At 31.2% G+C, this 17,316-nt stretch overlaps 3 protein-coding genes across 4 annotated transcripts in view; all 3 read right to left on the bottom strand.

Annotated features, from left to right (window-relative positions):
- Nucleotides 1-1,665, bottom strand: part of LOC108720414 (uncharacterized) — a 2,364-nt gene extending 699 nt beyond the window's left edge. The window contains exons 1-5 of the mRNA XM_018444410.1: nt 1,466-1,665; nt 1,141-1,353; nt 744-1,046; nt 354-656; nt 156-272 (exon numbers count right to left, since the gene is read on the bottom strand). Of these exons, the coding sequence (XP_018299912.1) occupies nt 156-272; nt 354-656; nt 744-1,046; nt 1,141-1,353; nt 1,466-1,552 (1,023 nt within the window). The 5' untranslated portion in view covers nt 1,553-1,665. The remainder of the gene's footprint in view (nt 1-155; nt 273-353; nt 657-743; nt 1,047-1,140; nt 1,354-1,465) is intronic.
- A 1,298-nt stretch (nt 1,666-2,963) lies between these two features.
- On the bottom strand, nt 2,964-6,757 carry LOC108720422 (uncharacterized). Of its 2 annotated transcripts, none has more exons than XM_018444418.1 (4): nt 6,563-6,757; nt 4,485-4,669; nt 4,222-4,416; nt 2,964-3,875 (listed from the first exon to the last, which is right to left on the bottom strand). In XM_018444418.1, exon 4 carries the CDS (start codon nt 3,707-3,709, stop codon nt 3,239-3,241), a length of 471 nt encoding a protein of 156 aa, XP_018299920.1. In that variant the 5' UTR covers nt 3,710-3,875; nt 4,222-4,416; nt 4,485-4,669; nt 6,563-6,757; the 3' UTR covers nt 2,964-3,238. The 2 variants fall into 2 exon arrangements, with proteins under 2 accessions (XP_018299920.1, XP_018299921.1); XM_018444419.1 differs by having other exon boundaries at nt 4,222-4,394.
- A 3,405-nt stretch (nt 6,758-10,162) lies between these two features.
- On the bottom strand, nt 10,163-12,558 carry LOC108720423 (lysosomal aspartic protease). Its single transcript, XM_018444420.1, has 8 exons — nt 12,483-12,558; nt 11,878-12,095; nt 11,383-11,519; nt 11,104-11,300; nt 10,856-10,972; nt 10,636-10,780; nt 10,408-10,500; nt 10,163-10,336 (listed from the first exon to the last, which is right to left on the bottom strand). The coding sequence occupies exons 1-8, from the start codon at nt 12,542-12,544 to the stop codon at nt 10,163-10,165; spliced, it is 1,143 nt and encodes a 380-aa protein (XP_018299922.1). The 5' UTR covers nt 12,545-12,558.
- Between the last annotated feature and the right edge of the window lie 4,758 nt (nt 12,559-17,316).

The following is a 17,316-nucleotide window of genomic DNA, read 5'->3' as shown; positions in this document are numbered from 1 at the left end:
GCACATCGTGTGAATAGCCGCGGACGTTTTTTGACTCACCCCCACCACGCGAGTTGATCCTCCTTAGTTCTAGTCTTCTTGTATTTATTGCTAACGCGACCTCTTTTTGGGAGTGGGAGGTATGCGAAGGCAGCGAATGCATATCTCCAACATGCTTTAATCGACTTCTTCAAGGCAGATGGGAAGCTTGCTATTGCTTCGTCGAGAATTTCCTCTTTTTGTGAGGCACATTGTACTTTTAAATTCTCTAATTCTACTTTGTATCTCTTCATCTGTAACATATGTCAACTCACATAAGTATGTAATTCAAAAACTGAAATTTAGCTTGTAGGCATTAATAAACGTTTACAAACCTGGTTGTATATCCGTTTGTACTTTTGTTTTACATTTTTCTTGCAAATTTTCTCCTTCGTTTTTCTGACGGCTGCTCTCTTTTCACGTTTACTTTCTCTTACTTTTTTTCTTTTGTTCTTTAATTGGCAATCTTTACAAAGATTGGATCGTGAAAGTGGATTATGCTCAAAGTACCCAATAGTGCAGGACTCTTCTTGGCACATTTTCATTGCACTTATTTTTCGTAATAAAAAATAAATATCTTGTAGGCACGTCACCTTTTCCAAAAGATGATAAGTGACAGGATGATTATAAGCATGTAACTGAAATAAACAAATCAAATAAGCAATAGTATAGGCAGATAAATTCATATACAAAAAAACTTGTAATGTATAAAAGTCCTAAGGTACCTCGATAGTCATGTCATTCTTTACAAGTAAAGAACGCTGTACTGTATTGCTACATTGTTCTGAAGTGCTTTCTAAAAGTATGAAAAGTAATCCACACGTTGTTTTTGTCACACCCCATGACCCCATGGATTCATAAGAAGGTCTTGCATTCCACTCCTTTAGTAAAACCGTTGTGTTAAAAACATTTTCTAAAGTGCATTCCATTGGAAGATTATTTGAATCTATAATCGAGGAGCTTTCAAGATTATTTGAATCTATAATCGAGGAGCTTTCAAGATTATTTGAATCTATAAGCCTTGAATCCTGAAGAATAAATTTTTGGTTACATCAAGTGCTCAATTATTATCTGGAAATATATGCAACAACGCCATAGATCACATGTGACTTTGATATTTACTGGAAAAATGTATGGGACACTTGTCGATTTTAACATTGGGCGTCTACGTAACAGGGTCACCTCTTTTCCATCCTTTAATATATTCATAGGAATTCGATGTAAATTACTGTCATCAAAATGTCGTTCGCAAATGTAATAATTTTTGCGAGTTTTCTTTCCATCTCTCAAGTTTGGTCCAATCGCATTCATCCATGTTTTGAAGTATGGAGATTTCTGCAATATAATAATTGAGGTTTAATATAACTGTTATGTATACAAATGTCAGACAAAATTATTAAATCACATTTTTGTACATTTCTCTAGATTATATTTCATCAATACATACCTCACAAAATTGGAATATTGTTTTTCGATTTTCTTTATCTCCAGGATTGAAGTCACAATTTCGAACACAGCACACTCGCTTGGGCATCGTAAATCACATCGGATTAAATTTTTACGGTTTATGTTTAGTTCAAAATTCAATCAAACAGAAACAAGGTACGTTGACATGCGCAGTCACGAATTGAAACCGACTATGTAGAGCAACAGAGAGGATGAAGCGGAAGAGTGGGGGGTGTCGTTCGTTTCCACTTCTTGCCTCACCCCCACTACCGCTTTTACGCCGAGTTGACTCTCCTGGTTCTAGTAGTCTTCTTGAATTGGCGTTAGCAATATAGGAGTATTACATATATGGGTGCAGCAAATGTTTAAATACTTAATTAATTTAATTAAGGATCCCTTTTACACATTTGATACGCGTACTAACTAGTAACTTTCTATTAAATTATCTATTAAATTAATTTCAGTATTATCTTAATTATAGTACGCGTATCAAGTGTTCGATGTGAAGGTTAATATATTATTGAATCTCTCGTCTTTAGTTATTATGTCTGTTCGCGTTGCTTGCAGTTTTTGCACTCGGCATCTTCGCTTTCTCTCTTTTTAAAGCCAAATATATATCTATCTCATTTTAAGTGTAAAAATATTTGGAGATGTAACGCGAACAGACCTATTTGCTGGATTTAAACTTAGGAATCGCAATTATAATAATCACTGAGCGCTCAAATTAGTTTCCTCTAATTAGTTTTCTCTGCTGAATGCAACCAAAATGTAGAAAATCGATGCTTCTCAAGAATGGAGAGGAAACATTATTTCCAAAATAATTAATTAGACTTTAGAGAACAGAAATAAATGTATGTATATCCATATATTATTCGTATACAAGATGACAATCAAACTGAACGTTCACTCTCGCCTGTAAATTAATATAAACAAGAATAGAACATTATTAACTACAATCAGTATTGTCTAACCATGTCAAATTATATATTCCATTTTTCAAGTAATTACGACATGTGATATAAAATATATAATTTTCTTTCCACTTTAAATACCAACAATATGTTAAAAGAAAGTTGTATAAACGTTTCTATAACTGTTATGCCACTAGATTATACTCTAGGAATGCTTGAGGATCTACCTATTGCCGGAACGAAATGCTCTCGCAATCCTGTCGATATAACTTCTCCAACATCATATTAAGAAGATCAAATTCAAACTTCGACGAGATCGCTATTTACAAAAAAAAAATACGACACATCGACACAGCTTTATATACTATATCATATTTTTTTTTGTAAAAACGGCGATCATGTCGGAATATGCTATATCAATCTCGCACACATATACATAAATTTTCGTAGAACGATAAGTTTTAATTAGACATCTACACTTAATTCTAAGAACTCCACGTTGTTTGTTCGTATAAACTAATAGTCTGTTATAATTTCATAAGTAGATTGCAAAGCTTTTATATCAAGTAAATATTGTTACGATATTGGCAACTCTAAAATATTGGAGTAAGAAATGGTAAAGAAGATCTCTCTCTCTCAATTTAAATCATTTTTTTCGTTCTCAACATAATCTCTACCTCGCAGACACATATAAATGCGTATATTTTCCTGGGAAAGAATTTTCAAATCTATAAAAAAGGAAAAAGTAATTGTTGTACAAAAATTATTGCGTTAGTCGATAATACGGACGACTTGAGGATTCCCTCAATGCCTAGCGCAATTCATCAAGCTTGAAGAAGCACTTCTTCTTGTCAGAAGACGTGCTACTCAGTTGAATCGATTATGACATCAAAGGTTTTATGTCGGAGATGGTCATGTCCTGACTGAATTGAACTGGACAATGGAGTCATGTTCTCTTCTTTAATGCTAGGCTCTTCCTTCACAATTGCTTCATTCAAGGTGACCCGAGTCATGCTCTCTTCTTTAATACTAGGCTCTTTCTTCACGATTGGCTCATTCAAGGTGACCTGAGTCATGCTCTCTTCTTTAATGCTAGGTTCTTCCTTCACGATTGCCTTATTCAAGGTGACCCTTTCTTCCATTGGTTCAGTCTTCGGCTCAGTCTTAATAATAATCTCGGTGTTCACATTTTTACCATCCATTCTGTGATTCTGCGGCTCGTCCAGTGGTTCTTGTTTGATCTCCATCTTTATCTCCTCTTTGATGGGATCCAGCTTATCTTCGTTACTATTTATCAGCGGGCTAGGTGAATTGTCACGATCTAACACTGGCATTATGATGGCAGTTATCTGCAACAGCTATTCATGGATATGCTGCATGAAGTGTTCAGTGCTGCTTGTTTCAGCGAAGTCATGTCCTTGCCAAGACTCATAAGGCCAATTGGGAACAGTGCTGGGCCGGAATGGAACGGCGTCTGATTGCGAAAGAGACTTAAGCCATCTAAGTCACAATGAAAATATATAATTATTATAGTGATATATAGATATATATATATTATACATATTTCAATTAACCTTTGAAATATGTATAACATATACTGTATATATTTATATATATATTCTCATTAAAAAGAATGTAATGTTAACAACGAAAAAAAAGATGAAAATGGACTATATGACTTAGTTCTAATATTTAAGATAGTTTTTAAGTAATGTCTTGGATAATGTGATAAAATAATGAGTTGTATTAGTATCTTAAGACGGTTATTATTTAAGACTTTTAAATAAAAATGAATACCGCAGCCTTAAAAAATGTTTTAATGTCATTGAAAAATTGTATTATTTACCAATTTTCTTTTGACATTTGTGAACTTTCTCGGCCAGCAGCTGGTAGTATTCCAACTGGGAATTAGCCACTTCATATACTTCAACTTCCACCTTCCTCGTATACGCAACCAAATTGTGCATTTTTTTATCGAGTGTGGCTTTTGGATCAAGAGTCGGGAATATTGCTTGAACCCTAAGAAAAGTAGACCCACACGCTATAACATAAAACTAGAGTTATAGCTCGATAAGTTTCAAAGTCATATATAATAAAATTTTCACTAACACTCTATGAACGACAGAGTCCCTAGTATCAGGACTGAAGGACAAATGCCATTCCTTTGTTCCTTGCAAAGGAACTGGCTGACGTCGCAGTGACTAGTCCAGATTTAAAACCATCTAAAGGCTGCAGACTTGACTGTGGATTTGTTAATCTGTTTTCCTCACTTATCACATTGGGTTGTCCAATGCCTTGTCCGAACAAAAATATCTCATAAACTATTAATTCATTTTTTTATATCTCTGTCTTAATACTTTTATAAAATATATATAATTACAGGAATCATACAATATACAAAAATCATATAATATAATTTCACTTAAAAAAGTGGAGATAACCTTTAATCTTTTTTTTGGTGCTTAGGCACCTAGAAGAAAAACAATATGACCAAAATATGTTTCCCTTGAAACTATATATATATTCCACTTTTGACTAATATATTTTTTTCTAAAGTTAAAAGTAAAAGTATGTTGGAGAGAGAATGATAAATTAAAATCACTCTATGTATAATTATACATACATAAAAAGCTATATGGATAAATTATATATAATCATATAAATTTATATACATATAAACTATAACCAATTATATATAAAATTATGTATAAAAATTATGTATAAAAATGTGTAGGAATTATATATGATATATATATATATTTTTTTTTTCCTAATAATCAAGAATGGATTAAAATTTTTATATGTATTTTAAATCCATTAAATCTAGTTTAAAAAAAAATGTTTTTATTTAATTGGATTCAATTGGATTCAACTAAATTCAAGTGAACTGAAAGATTGCATTTTCTATTTAGAATTTTCTTTGAGCAGTATTCACAATGCACAGAAAAATCTCATATTACTTTTAGATTGAAAAACATGGAAATGTGCTTCATGCAATATCTATAACTAAATAAAAATTTGAATTAAAAAGAATTTATTTTAACATTCGTGAATGAGTATTTCTGAAAATCTGAATCCATTTCAATCCATTCTCGTTTATTGGTTTATATACAGGGTAATCCGAAATTCCCGCATTCGGAATACAGGATATAATACTTTATACTAAAACGAACAACTTTTTCCTTTAGCAAAATTGCGTTTGACAAATAGTTTTTGCAGGAGAGCAGGTGAAGTTCTACGAGTAAACTAAAAAATTATTTATCGAATGTAATTTTACTACAGGAAAAAGTTGTTTATTTTAACACAAAAAACAACTTTTTCCTTTAGCAAAATTGTATTCGATAAGTAGTTTTTGTAGGAGAACAGATTGAAGTTAACAAATAAGCGGAAAAATTATTTATCGGGTGCAATTTTGTTAAAGGGAAAAGTTGTTTGTTTTAGCATAAAGTATCATGTTTTTTCCTTCGAATGCGGGAATTTCGAATCACCCTGTATAACATGTAATAAAGAATTTATGTATAACTAAAACACACACACACACACACATACGTACACACGCACATATATAAGAATGAGCTATCATTATCAAGGTTGGGTAAGTTAACTTTTTTTTAAACTAAGTTAAGTTAAAGTTAACAGCTTTAAAAGTTTAACTTAATTAAAATAGAACTTAATCCATAATGAAATTAATTGAATTAAAAGTTAAGTTAATAAAGAAGTAATTGAAAAGTTAAAAGTTAAATTTGGTCCAAAAGAACCAAAAAAAAAGAAAAAAAGTTTGACCATTTTACATAATTTTTCGTATTTTTTCTTTCTCACAGCATATTTATTAAAGAATCTGGTTATTTTTGTTCACAAGTAACGATTATACAATATAAAATTACTAAATTACATGCTCATTATCCTCTCGCATTGTCTGAAGATTGACTTAAAAAAAATCAAATTAAAAGTTAATAGTTACTGATAAATTAACTAAATTAAGTTAAAAAGTTAAGAGTCTAAAATGTAACTAAGTTAAGTTAAAATCAATTAACTTTTTAATTTTTTAACTTAATGTTTATCTTTTTAATTTAGCACTACCCAACCCTGATCATTATATAAAGTTATACATAATTATAATGGATTATACATAATTATATATCTATATCTTTATATGTTATATATGATTATATATGACAATTGTTTACCGGGAGATTTCTTTGTTTTTCGACGATTCTGCCATTTTATATTATGAGCACATAGACAGTGTTTTACAGTTTTACAAGAAATATTTCCATTGAAACCTTCCTCTTTTAATCGTGCTAGTCCTTGACGTAATGTTAATTCAGGATTTCCCGAAAACATACTCACTATCCGTGTATACTGTTTCCTTGTCAATTTTTGCATCGAGTCAGGCTTGATGGAATTACCAGATTCCACCATGGAATCAGGTAAACTTTTGCATTGTTCTGATACGTCATTAACTGTTTTTGTTTTTTTATATCGCTCTATCCACTTTTTAACGAAATATTTTGATGTTCTCATGTACTCAACAGTAGTTGAAGGTGACATTTTTGGTCCTTTCGGATGTTCGCAAAGGAACACAGCTTCGAAGCGCGACGCGTATGCGGCACTCATGACGTTTATATTCCACTATGGCAAAAATTTAATGACTGACAACAACCGACAACAACTAAGCTTTTCTGCGCAAAACATCAAAACAGAAAGGAACCTGAAAGCGGTCAGCTCGATCTATTTCGTATGACACTTGGAAAGGAAACTTTCCGAAGCTCCCATACACTAGCGACATCAACATTAAGGGCGGAATCCATAGTCCGGTCTTAATCTCAAGCAATGTCTTCAAGATGCTAATACGGCTCTCTGATTGGTTCATGAAGCTTAAGATCATCTCGAATCTTGAGCCCTAAGTTTGTAGAATGATGCAAACTACGTATCGCATTATTGATACTGCTTTATAAAGTCGAAGTAGCGTCGAAAAATTGATGTCATGTGAGTCTCGAGACTCATCTAAATTCTAAATCGATTAAAATTGATAGAGTGTGAGTCTGGCTACATCCACAACTGTATCAAGTTAATGGCTTAGGGTCAGTTTCAAGTTAATGGCTTAGAACCAATCGCGTTTGCTGTTTAGTAGAACTGACCAATTGCGGTTGACAATTAATCATCGATTAAGCTTCATCGGCGTTGGTGAAACTGGCCCTAAGATACTAATAACTTTCTATTGAATTATCTTAATTTCGGCGATGCATGTAAACATTATACGAGGGGCACTATTTATATTTTGAGCCTAATAATAAAAAAACAGTAATTTGTCATTGAAAATGACTTTATTGTTTTTCAAAATATTCTCCTTTATGATCTATACACTTTTGCATGCGTTCGAATCACTTGTTTGCACCAATCGACACGAGCATCTTTTTGAGATTTTGTCAGATTATGTGGAATCCAACGAGAACAAACCTTTTTCACGGCTAAATGATCATGTAATATTTTATATACGTTGGTGGAACTAATGCCTAAGGTTGTCTCAATCTCACAGTATGTCACATGACGATCTTGCATTATTAGTTTTTGCACAGCATCAATGTTTTCTGACACAACAACTGATTTTGGACGACCTTCACGATTTTCGTCGGTGAGCGAACGGCGACCACGATTAAATTCGCTATACCAGCGTTTCACAGTGGCAAAGGATGGGGCTTTATCGCCAAAAGTGGAAGTAAGTTGATCGATGCACTCCTGTCTTGATAATCCACGTCGAAAGTCGTAATAAATCATTGCACGAAAATTTTCACGAGTTAATTCCATTTTTTCGCTGAGACACAATTTTCAAGTGACTGTAAACAATACAAATCGCGCTCAAATAACAAAACGTTCTGAAGAAGGTTATGGTCAAAAATGTCAAACTTTCTAGTGGAAACGTCAGATGGCACCTGACAACACTCAGTGTTGCCAAGGCTCAAAATATAAGTAGTGCCCCTCGTATATACAGGGTCCGGCAAAATGATCTCCCACATTTTAATCTTTAATAAAAACGCCATTATAAATGCTATTTAGATTTTATTTTTATTAACTGAAAATGTATGCTATGCCATTTGTTTTTATTAAGTTTTGAAAATTACAGAGTCCAAGTGGCGACCATTTTTTTCGATACACATTCGAAGCTGATTTCTGAAAGTTTCCATCACTCGAGCAGTAATTTGAGGCGATATTCCTGTAATTTCTTTTTAAGGCTGTATTCTTTTTAAGGCTGAACCTGTAGCTCTAAAATTTGAAACCCACAACAGTATTGTTTTGCGATCTGGAACTGGAGCATGTCTACCAAGCGCGAAGTGAGTACGAAAAGTTCTTTGCGTCGTAATCACAGATTCGTTACTTTTCAAAAATGTTTCGATAACGAAGGCACGATGCTCACCCGTCCAATTCATGACGACAACTGAAATGGCAAGGCGTGAGCTACCAACCGACTACGCTAAGCTCCCCCTCTCTTCAATGATTCGGGCACAGTAGCGGTGCAAAATGTGGGAGATCATTTTGCCGGACCCTGTATGTACATACGTGTAAACATTATATGTACGTGTATTTAATCAATTATTTTGATGCATATTGTATCAATTTAGTACATCATTTTTTCTTTGAATACATCTCTGAAATTAAAATAATTTAATAGACAGTTACTAGTTAGTAGTTAGTACATACGCGAAGCGACTCTGCTCCCACCCTCCCCCCTGCCAAGGACGCACCGCGCACGACTTCTATGATTGTACTGTGGAAAGTACTATAGGCCTGTTGCATATTGACCTAGTTTACATCATACACTTGATACCGAGGGGGTAACCACTTAATGTAATCGTGGGACAAAGTTCTCGAAATCATTAAAAAAACTCATATGAAATTTATATGTATAATCCGATAATTACGTATGCAACCAAAAGAAATCATTGTATAATATTAAATAAAATCGTATATTTTATAACCAAATGACTTCATATGTAGTAAAAAAATTATTTATAATCAGATGAAATCATATGAAATCATGTAATCTGTAGGACAGTATTTCAGCTAGTGATTACCCCCTCGCTTGATACACGTATGTACTAATTACTAACTAGTAACTGTCTATTAAATTACATAAATTTCGTTATAACAGAAATAAGACGTTATTTTTTAAACTTCTTTTGTTAATTACTTTTTAACGGACAGCGAGCGCCACATAAAACCTGGTGGAGGTCACACAGGGTCGTGATCTTAACAAGATATGTCAAGGTCAAAGCGATCTGGGTGGCCTCCCCTATACTTCATAATTACCGCGCTTATTGTGCAACACAATTGAAATATCTAAGATGTAAATGAGTAATCGTGTGTGCGTGTAACAAATCTAAAAAATAAAGCAATTAAGTCTATTCATCGCAAAAAAATGCAACGAATAGATTATATTATTTATTTCGTAATATGGATTATTATTTCGACAGTTAGACGGTTGTCACGCGGCTTTTTGACGCGATGGGCAGCGCGACATGTTTACACGCAGTCATCGCGCAGACATTCCCTTACCGAAGCTCATGCAGGTAAAAATAATATCGTACATCTTCGTTCTGAATTTCTAAAATGTGACGTATGTATTTATCTAAGAAATGTATCGCTTAGATAATCGCAAATGAAAATTACATAGCAATAAGAATAAGAATCTAGAGTCAACGTTTCAAAAAAATTTGATCCAATTGTACACTTAGAATTGTCATTTAAATCTTCAAGCTTTTAACAATAATCTCTTGAGAAAGTAACATTTATTTTGCAGGGGCAAATCCTATTCGGTTATTCTCTATATCGAATTCGGTATAGTACCGACGAAGAAATACATTGCCCAAAATCCAATCCGGTTCCTTAGTTTTGTTCGCACTTATACAGGTATCTGCACTCTTAAAAGCGCTTATGCACTTTGTCTTATTAATTTGTTCGAGCTGTAACTAATTGATTACGGCATGATGTTTCTACTCTAAAACATTTTGAAACGTTATTTAACGATATTTACCTTAATAATATAATCTTCACCAGAGAAACCGAATGGTTTGTCATCTAGGAAGAAATAGATTTTGGGCAAATTAGAAATCTTGTCGCAATCCACCTTTAAACAAAACTTAGTGTTAGTAACTATATTAGTGTATAATTAGTAATATATCGAATATTATCTAATATATTTTAGTAATCTATATATAATTGTTGAAAAATAGCTGCCATTGCAATAAGTGTCATTATTTACAATCATTTCTCCCTCAGTATCATTAGCCCCGATTTGTCTATTAATATTTGCAATATCTGGTGATGGTCCAATTAGCTTGAGTGTGAGCGTGTCGATCATAGCTTGACTGCGATTCATGCATAAAATCGTATCTCCTATTTTAATTCTACAGCGTTATTAACAATTAGTTGGCATATAATTTGTAACTAACATACATATAATTTAAAAAATAATCACGTACTGATCTATAGAAAATTTCCAGAATGTTTCGTGGATGATATCAACGTACGTTAAATTGCCTTCATAAAGCGTTTCATCGGAGTTACCCAATATCAGTTCATTATTCAATTCGGGATTCCTGTATAGATTATGTATTTTTCAATATGAAAAAACAATATTTTTATAATATAGAAAGGCAAATTTTCTAATATGAGGGGATAATTTGTGAAAAATAATTTTGGAAAAGGGGCCATACTGAAAGATACAAACCGATTTAAATAGAAACTAAAAACAGGTCGTGACAACAGACCTTGTTTAATCATAGTGGTAAAGATAGAAGACATTTCGGAAGGTACCGTAGAGAAACCCATTCCCAATATACCGTCGAATTTCACATTGTCGAATTCAATCACTTCGATTACAAGTATTTCTCCGAATGTCTGATTTGAAACATTAATCCCAACAATCTACAAAATATTGATGTGTCTTTAGCATATTTTTACACTAAAATTGAAGCCAAATAGAACTGTTTACTTGACGATGACTCACATTTATTACATCAGTAGATAAGAATCCCGACATTATCCTTATTATATTCGTCTTTTCCTTATTATATACAAAATTGAAAAATGTATTATTTGGTATGTATGTGCTGGATTTAGTGTGATCGTATGTATTATATAACGCTGAAAAAAAATAGTATATTAAAACAATATTAAATTAATATTTAAAAAAATGGAAATATTAATATATAGAGAATTATCAAAGATTCATTAGATATAAGTTTAATATAAAGAAAAGCTTATTATCAGACTTTAAAATTTTAAGTTTTAATATTGATTTTCACAATTGATATTGATTGTTAGATAATTTAATTTTTAAATCTAATCTTACTTTAACGTTATAAAAAAGTAACGAAAAAAGTAACATTACTTTCCAAGTAACGATGATAACGCATTACTTTTTGAAGTCATTTTAGTAACGTGTTACTTTTATGAAGTAGGTGACTTTCCCAACCATGTGTTATGATATATTTTGACTTACGAACATTAGAACAGCAATTTCTCGATGGTATTATTAATTCTGGGAAAGCAATGTCGATAGCTACATTAAAATTTTGTGGTGGAGTTCCAATTGTGATAGCGCCATAGTATGCAGCATTTCCATCATAATGCAAGGGTAATCTTATAACGCTAGTATTTCCAGATAAACGATCGATGGAAAGCGATTTTCGAATGGAATTTGTCTTGTTCAACGGAATTCTTGAAGCAACATAAACAAATTCAGCATTGTATATGTTTCACATATGTACGAATATACGAATGTAATACAACATACACAAATTTCGGACAAACTAATTCATCATCTTAAAATACTTCTTATTTTTAAAAATTATTAAAGTCTCAATATATTGATATTAAGAAATAAATGTTACTTGCATTTATCTATTTACGCATTACATGCTGTTTAGTTATTTTAAATCAGAATTTCTTCTTTCATGACAACAAATTAAAAGTGTGAACCCTAATAAGATTCTCAAAAGCATTTCTCTATTTGCTTCACTTTGACATACAATGTACATTTTTCTACAAGTTTGTTCTAATTATCGTTGAGGTTTTTATTGGGAATCAACGTTTATATATACTCACTTTTGCAATTCCGCGTTGATTAACACGAAAAATATTACGATTACCACGAAAAATCGAAACATGTTTCTCAAATTTCCTGATTAAAGTCAGAAAAATTAAGAATATTTTAGAAACCTTGTAATTCTCTTTCGAATTTAGTCACACTCAAAACACACAACGGAAAAAGGACTAGTCGATTATTAATGCTCACACTGATATTTATACATGAACTTGTGTACATGCTTGTGTTACATGAGAAAGTAAAGGACGACAGAGCGCGCAAAGCGTTCTGAAAGTGATCCTAACAATTTAATTCAGAGACCTTCTAACAAGATTTTGGACACGAAACAGTCACTTTTGATTGATCTACCATGTTTTAACAACTCTTGAAAGACAGAAAAAGACAGAAAAAGAAATAAAGAAAGATATACATAGAACAAAAAGAGAACTATCCAAAAATATCAAAATTACTATTTTTCATCATAATTGTATATTCTTTTTGCAAATAAACATTTAGTTTTTATTGGTATCTACTTTTGAAAGATGAAAATAATTATATTACTTTTAAGAACGCTCTTCTTAATACAATATTTCTATGAAATTAGCTTATGAAATTAGAATAGTTATATATCGCATATAAAGATATAAAGATATGCTATCACAGAATAATAAGACGTTAATATTGTAACATTAATTTTTAAATAGATTTCACACACTAGACGTATAATAAATTATTAGGAATTGCACTGGAATTATTATATAAGAATAAAATGTGAGTCTTATATATATTATGGATTGATATTTGTCATATTATAAAATCAAATTTTTAACACTTCTTATGTAATAATCACGATATGTATGTGCATATATATCTTAAATATTGTTTGATAAAACATTACAAGAATTTTATTTTATTAAAATTTAATATATATTTGCATATTTTTGTAAAGTAACTAAAAGTAATAATAAATCTGATATTTTGAAATAATTCTTTCAAGTATTTTCGAATATATATTTATAATTTTTATAAGGAATTAACGTATATGTGTACATGTATATCCGTTAGCATTAATACAAATTAACAGTTTATGGTATACTTTGCTTTAAAAAGAATTATTTTATCAGTATATTGTGATATCAGAGTATTTAAATACGAGTATTAGAAGGATATGCTAGAAATAAAGCATACATTATTATATAAGTAAAATAATTAATAAAAGAAGAAGCGATCCGTTAAGATTTGCACATGCGTTTGATCTCCGTTCGTTGTCAAACCATCGCATTCAGCAAAAATCAGCACTTAATAACCGCTTTACGCCGATTGGATTATATTAGGTCTAGAGAAATAGTCCTATCTCAGCGAGGAAAGCTTCTAACAATGGAAAAATAAACATTCCGCTGAATACCGGCTAATGACATGTCTCTTGGTCATTTATATAATACGTGGTCATATAATACGTGACTTTCATATGATATTTGGTATACTCTCTACCTTACTTCGTAGCATATTTATTACAACATCATACATTAAGCGAACGGCATCACGAGACGATACCACGGAAGAACAAGAGTTTCCAACGAAGGTAACAACGATTTAATTTACTTCAAATATTAAAGCTTGTGAAAGTAGTGCTTTACAGTGACTGAAATGTTACAAAAGTCATAATTGTTATACAATATATAAAAAAAGATAAGAGTTAATAAAAAGAAACAATATATGTGCGTGTCTAGAAAAGTTGTAAAAGGAAATTAAACTTTTGCATTACACCTTTTTCTCTCTTTTCAAAAAAGAATTATGTCTTGTGTCTCGCACAAATTTAATAAAGTTAATCTTTAATACGATAATTTTCTGTTCCTTCATTACATCCGATGGATCATTCGTGTTGGATTAATCTTCGTCATTAATTTTTTACAGTTATATACAAATAATTAAGTGATTTTTACATGTATCTTAATATTTTTAGAAGGTATTTATAAAGTTGTGTATTAAAAAAGTTGTATATAACTAGTTGTATTATAACTAAGTTGTATTATAACTAATTACGACGATCAAAACGAGAGCAATGCACATTGATATAAAAATTTGGCACAATATTACAAATGTTATTAAAAAATTTCTTTTTTAAACAGTTATTTACTAAATTAAATTTATTATTTATAATTTACATTATTTATAAGTAAACGTAATAATGTTGGGTAAGACTTTAATATTTTTTATAAATCTAATATAATTGTTATCTGATTTCTGTCTTGTACTTGTATATAGAAAATATTTCTTTCCACAAATCTATAAGCAAAAGTATTCTAAAACTTTTATCGATTGTATAGAATGTTTCATAATATGTGAGCATAATAAACTTCGGAAATGAATTCAAGACACAAAAACTTTATAGAATCGTTTGATCTATTTCTGACTTGTTTCCGAGATACAAAAGTTTTTGATTTCACTAATTTTTATTATAAACTGAGTTAGCTTAGTTGTGATTCTATTCAGATGTTTAGTATCAATTCATAAGTGAAGAGTACATAACTGTGCAAACAAGAGTTATAAAGAGTCAGTCTCAATAATTCAATCACAATATAATTTATTCTCTTAATTAATAACGATATCAAATTCGATACACTTACATATACCATACGTTTCGACTCTGGTTCCAGTCATCTTCGGTGGTGTCAGTATAACGATAAATTGATGATTGACAAAAAATTCTGCATATAAGTATATCGAATTATATTATATATAAATACATCGAATTATTTTATACGTAAGTGTATCGAATTTGACATCGTTATTGATTGAGAGAATAAATTGTATTGCGCTCGAATTACCGCGACTCTTTATAACCCTTGTGTTTGCACAATTAGGGGAAGTTGCTGAATGCATACTGGTCGCCCAAATCTCTCTTTCTCTCTCTCTCTCTCTCTCGTATCTTATCAATATTTTATATTATTATACTTAATATAGGCAACATTTAGTAACAATAATACAAAATATATGAGAAAAATGAATAATATAGACAAAAATATAGTAGTCTATGGCCAATACAAAACGTTAAAAAAGCGCTAAAAACGTGTATATGTATAAGCTCTTTTTTAGTGTTTTGCAGGCGCTGCTGTGCTACATGTAATTATTGTCACAAATACCAAAAATTTTTATCTCAATGTACATGAATATAGTTAAAATTACACAATTGTAAAATTTGTGTTATATTTAACATATTTTATGTTTTTCAAACAGTCTCAAATTTTTATAATAATTTGACATAGGATGACTGTAGATACTAAAATGTAACACAATAATATTATATAAAAATTAATGTAAAAAATGTAACATAATTTGGAAACATTTCTCTCGTGATTATTTTTAGAGAAAAATTTACGCTCAAAGTGGAGAAATGTACGGGATTATTTTATGAAATACGTAAAACATATTATGGAAATATATTTTTTTCAGTAAATTAGCATATTTTATAATAAAGCATATTTTTTCAGTTAACGTTAAAAATATATATACGATTTATATATATTTGTTATTATTTTTTCACTTATAAATTGCGTCATTTTAACTAATTGTAAGAAATGTTCAATACCAATTAATGAAATATTCAAATAACATAATTACATATTAAATTAATATTCGAGTATGTTAAAAATTCAACACGAAAATTTTAACTGAAAAAATAAAAGAGACGGCAGCAAAAATTTGTACTATAAAACTTTTATACTTGTATCAAATGCAAAATATTTTTACCGTATAAAACCCCTTCGTATTTTTCATTTTTTCTAGCGTTACGAAAAAATTAGAAAGCAAAATAAATTCTTCAAAAATCTTATAAAAGATTCCCTAGATATTTGAAACATTATTATTATTCTGTTATTTTACGTCTTATAGAAGAAAATTATAACTGTTGATTCGTGATTATTTTTAGAGAAAAATTTACGCTCAAAGTAGAGAAATATACGGGATTATTTTATGAAATACGTAAAACGTGAGAAATAGCACGAGTCTGGGCCCGCCGAACGAAAACAAAAAAAAATACGTATATTTCGAGCAATTGTTGTTCCTCATGTCAACAGTGGAGAATAAGAGGTATCAACTGTCGTCAAAAGCGACAAACGATCAATGATAAAGCTAAGTTTGATCTTGTTTTAGTGTTCCCACGAGTATTTCTTCCTCGGAGGAACGCGAGGGCGAAGACAATGCTGCAGTAAAGGAGGACGATCTCATTAGACACGGCACGTACAAGGAGTGCCCGCGTTCTGATTCGGAACAGTGCGAAACGCCCATTGACAAGGAAATTAACAACAACCTCTCCTCGCACACTCAGCGCGTTACCCTCGACGAAGATCACGAGAAGATGTTTCTCCTCTCACTTCTGCCAATTATTAGACAGGTGTCGGAGGAGAAGAAGCTAGATATTAAAACAAAGCTACTGCAAGTTCTGGCCATGGCGCTCCGCCCTAATAACCCTGATAAAAAAAATTGATAGAGAATAATAGAAAAATCCTATATATATACAGGCATCCATCTGACGCGAGGGACAGCGATGAGGCCTTTGTACATAATGAATTGATCACTAAATGTACTTGTAATTCTATAATGTTAAAAATGTAAATGTTAAAAAGCACACAAGCAATACAAATTTAATAAATTTATATACTAAATACGAAGAAAAATTGACGATTATTCTAAACATCAAATTTTTAATTGGAAGTTATTTAAAATTATTAATGACATTTTGATATTCAGAATAATAAATATTTTTCATATGCGCGGGACAGTTGGATATCCGAACGGCGTCCGACGAACAGCGAGGGGTGGAGGCGCTCGACGAACAGCAAGGGGTGGGGGCGC

This window comes from Mycetomoellerius zeteki, unplaced genomic scaffold (genome assembly GCF_001594055.1).
Source record: "Mycetomoellerius zeteki isolate Tzet28-1 unplaced genomic scaffold, Tzet1.0 scaffold15, whole genome shotgun sequence".
Classification (NCBI taxonomy): Eukaryota; Metazoa; Arthropoda; class Insecta; order Hymenoptera; family Formicidae; genus Mycetomoellerius; species Mycetomoellerius zeteki.
This window is presented reverse-complemented; position numbering and strand designations above follow the sequence as displayed.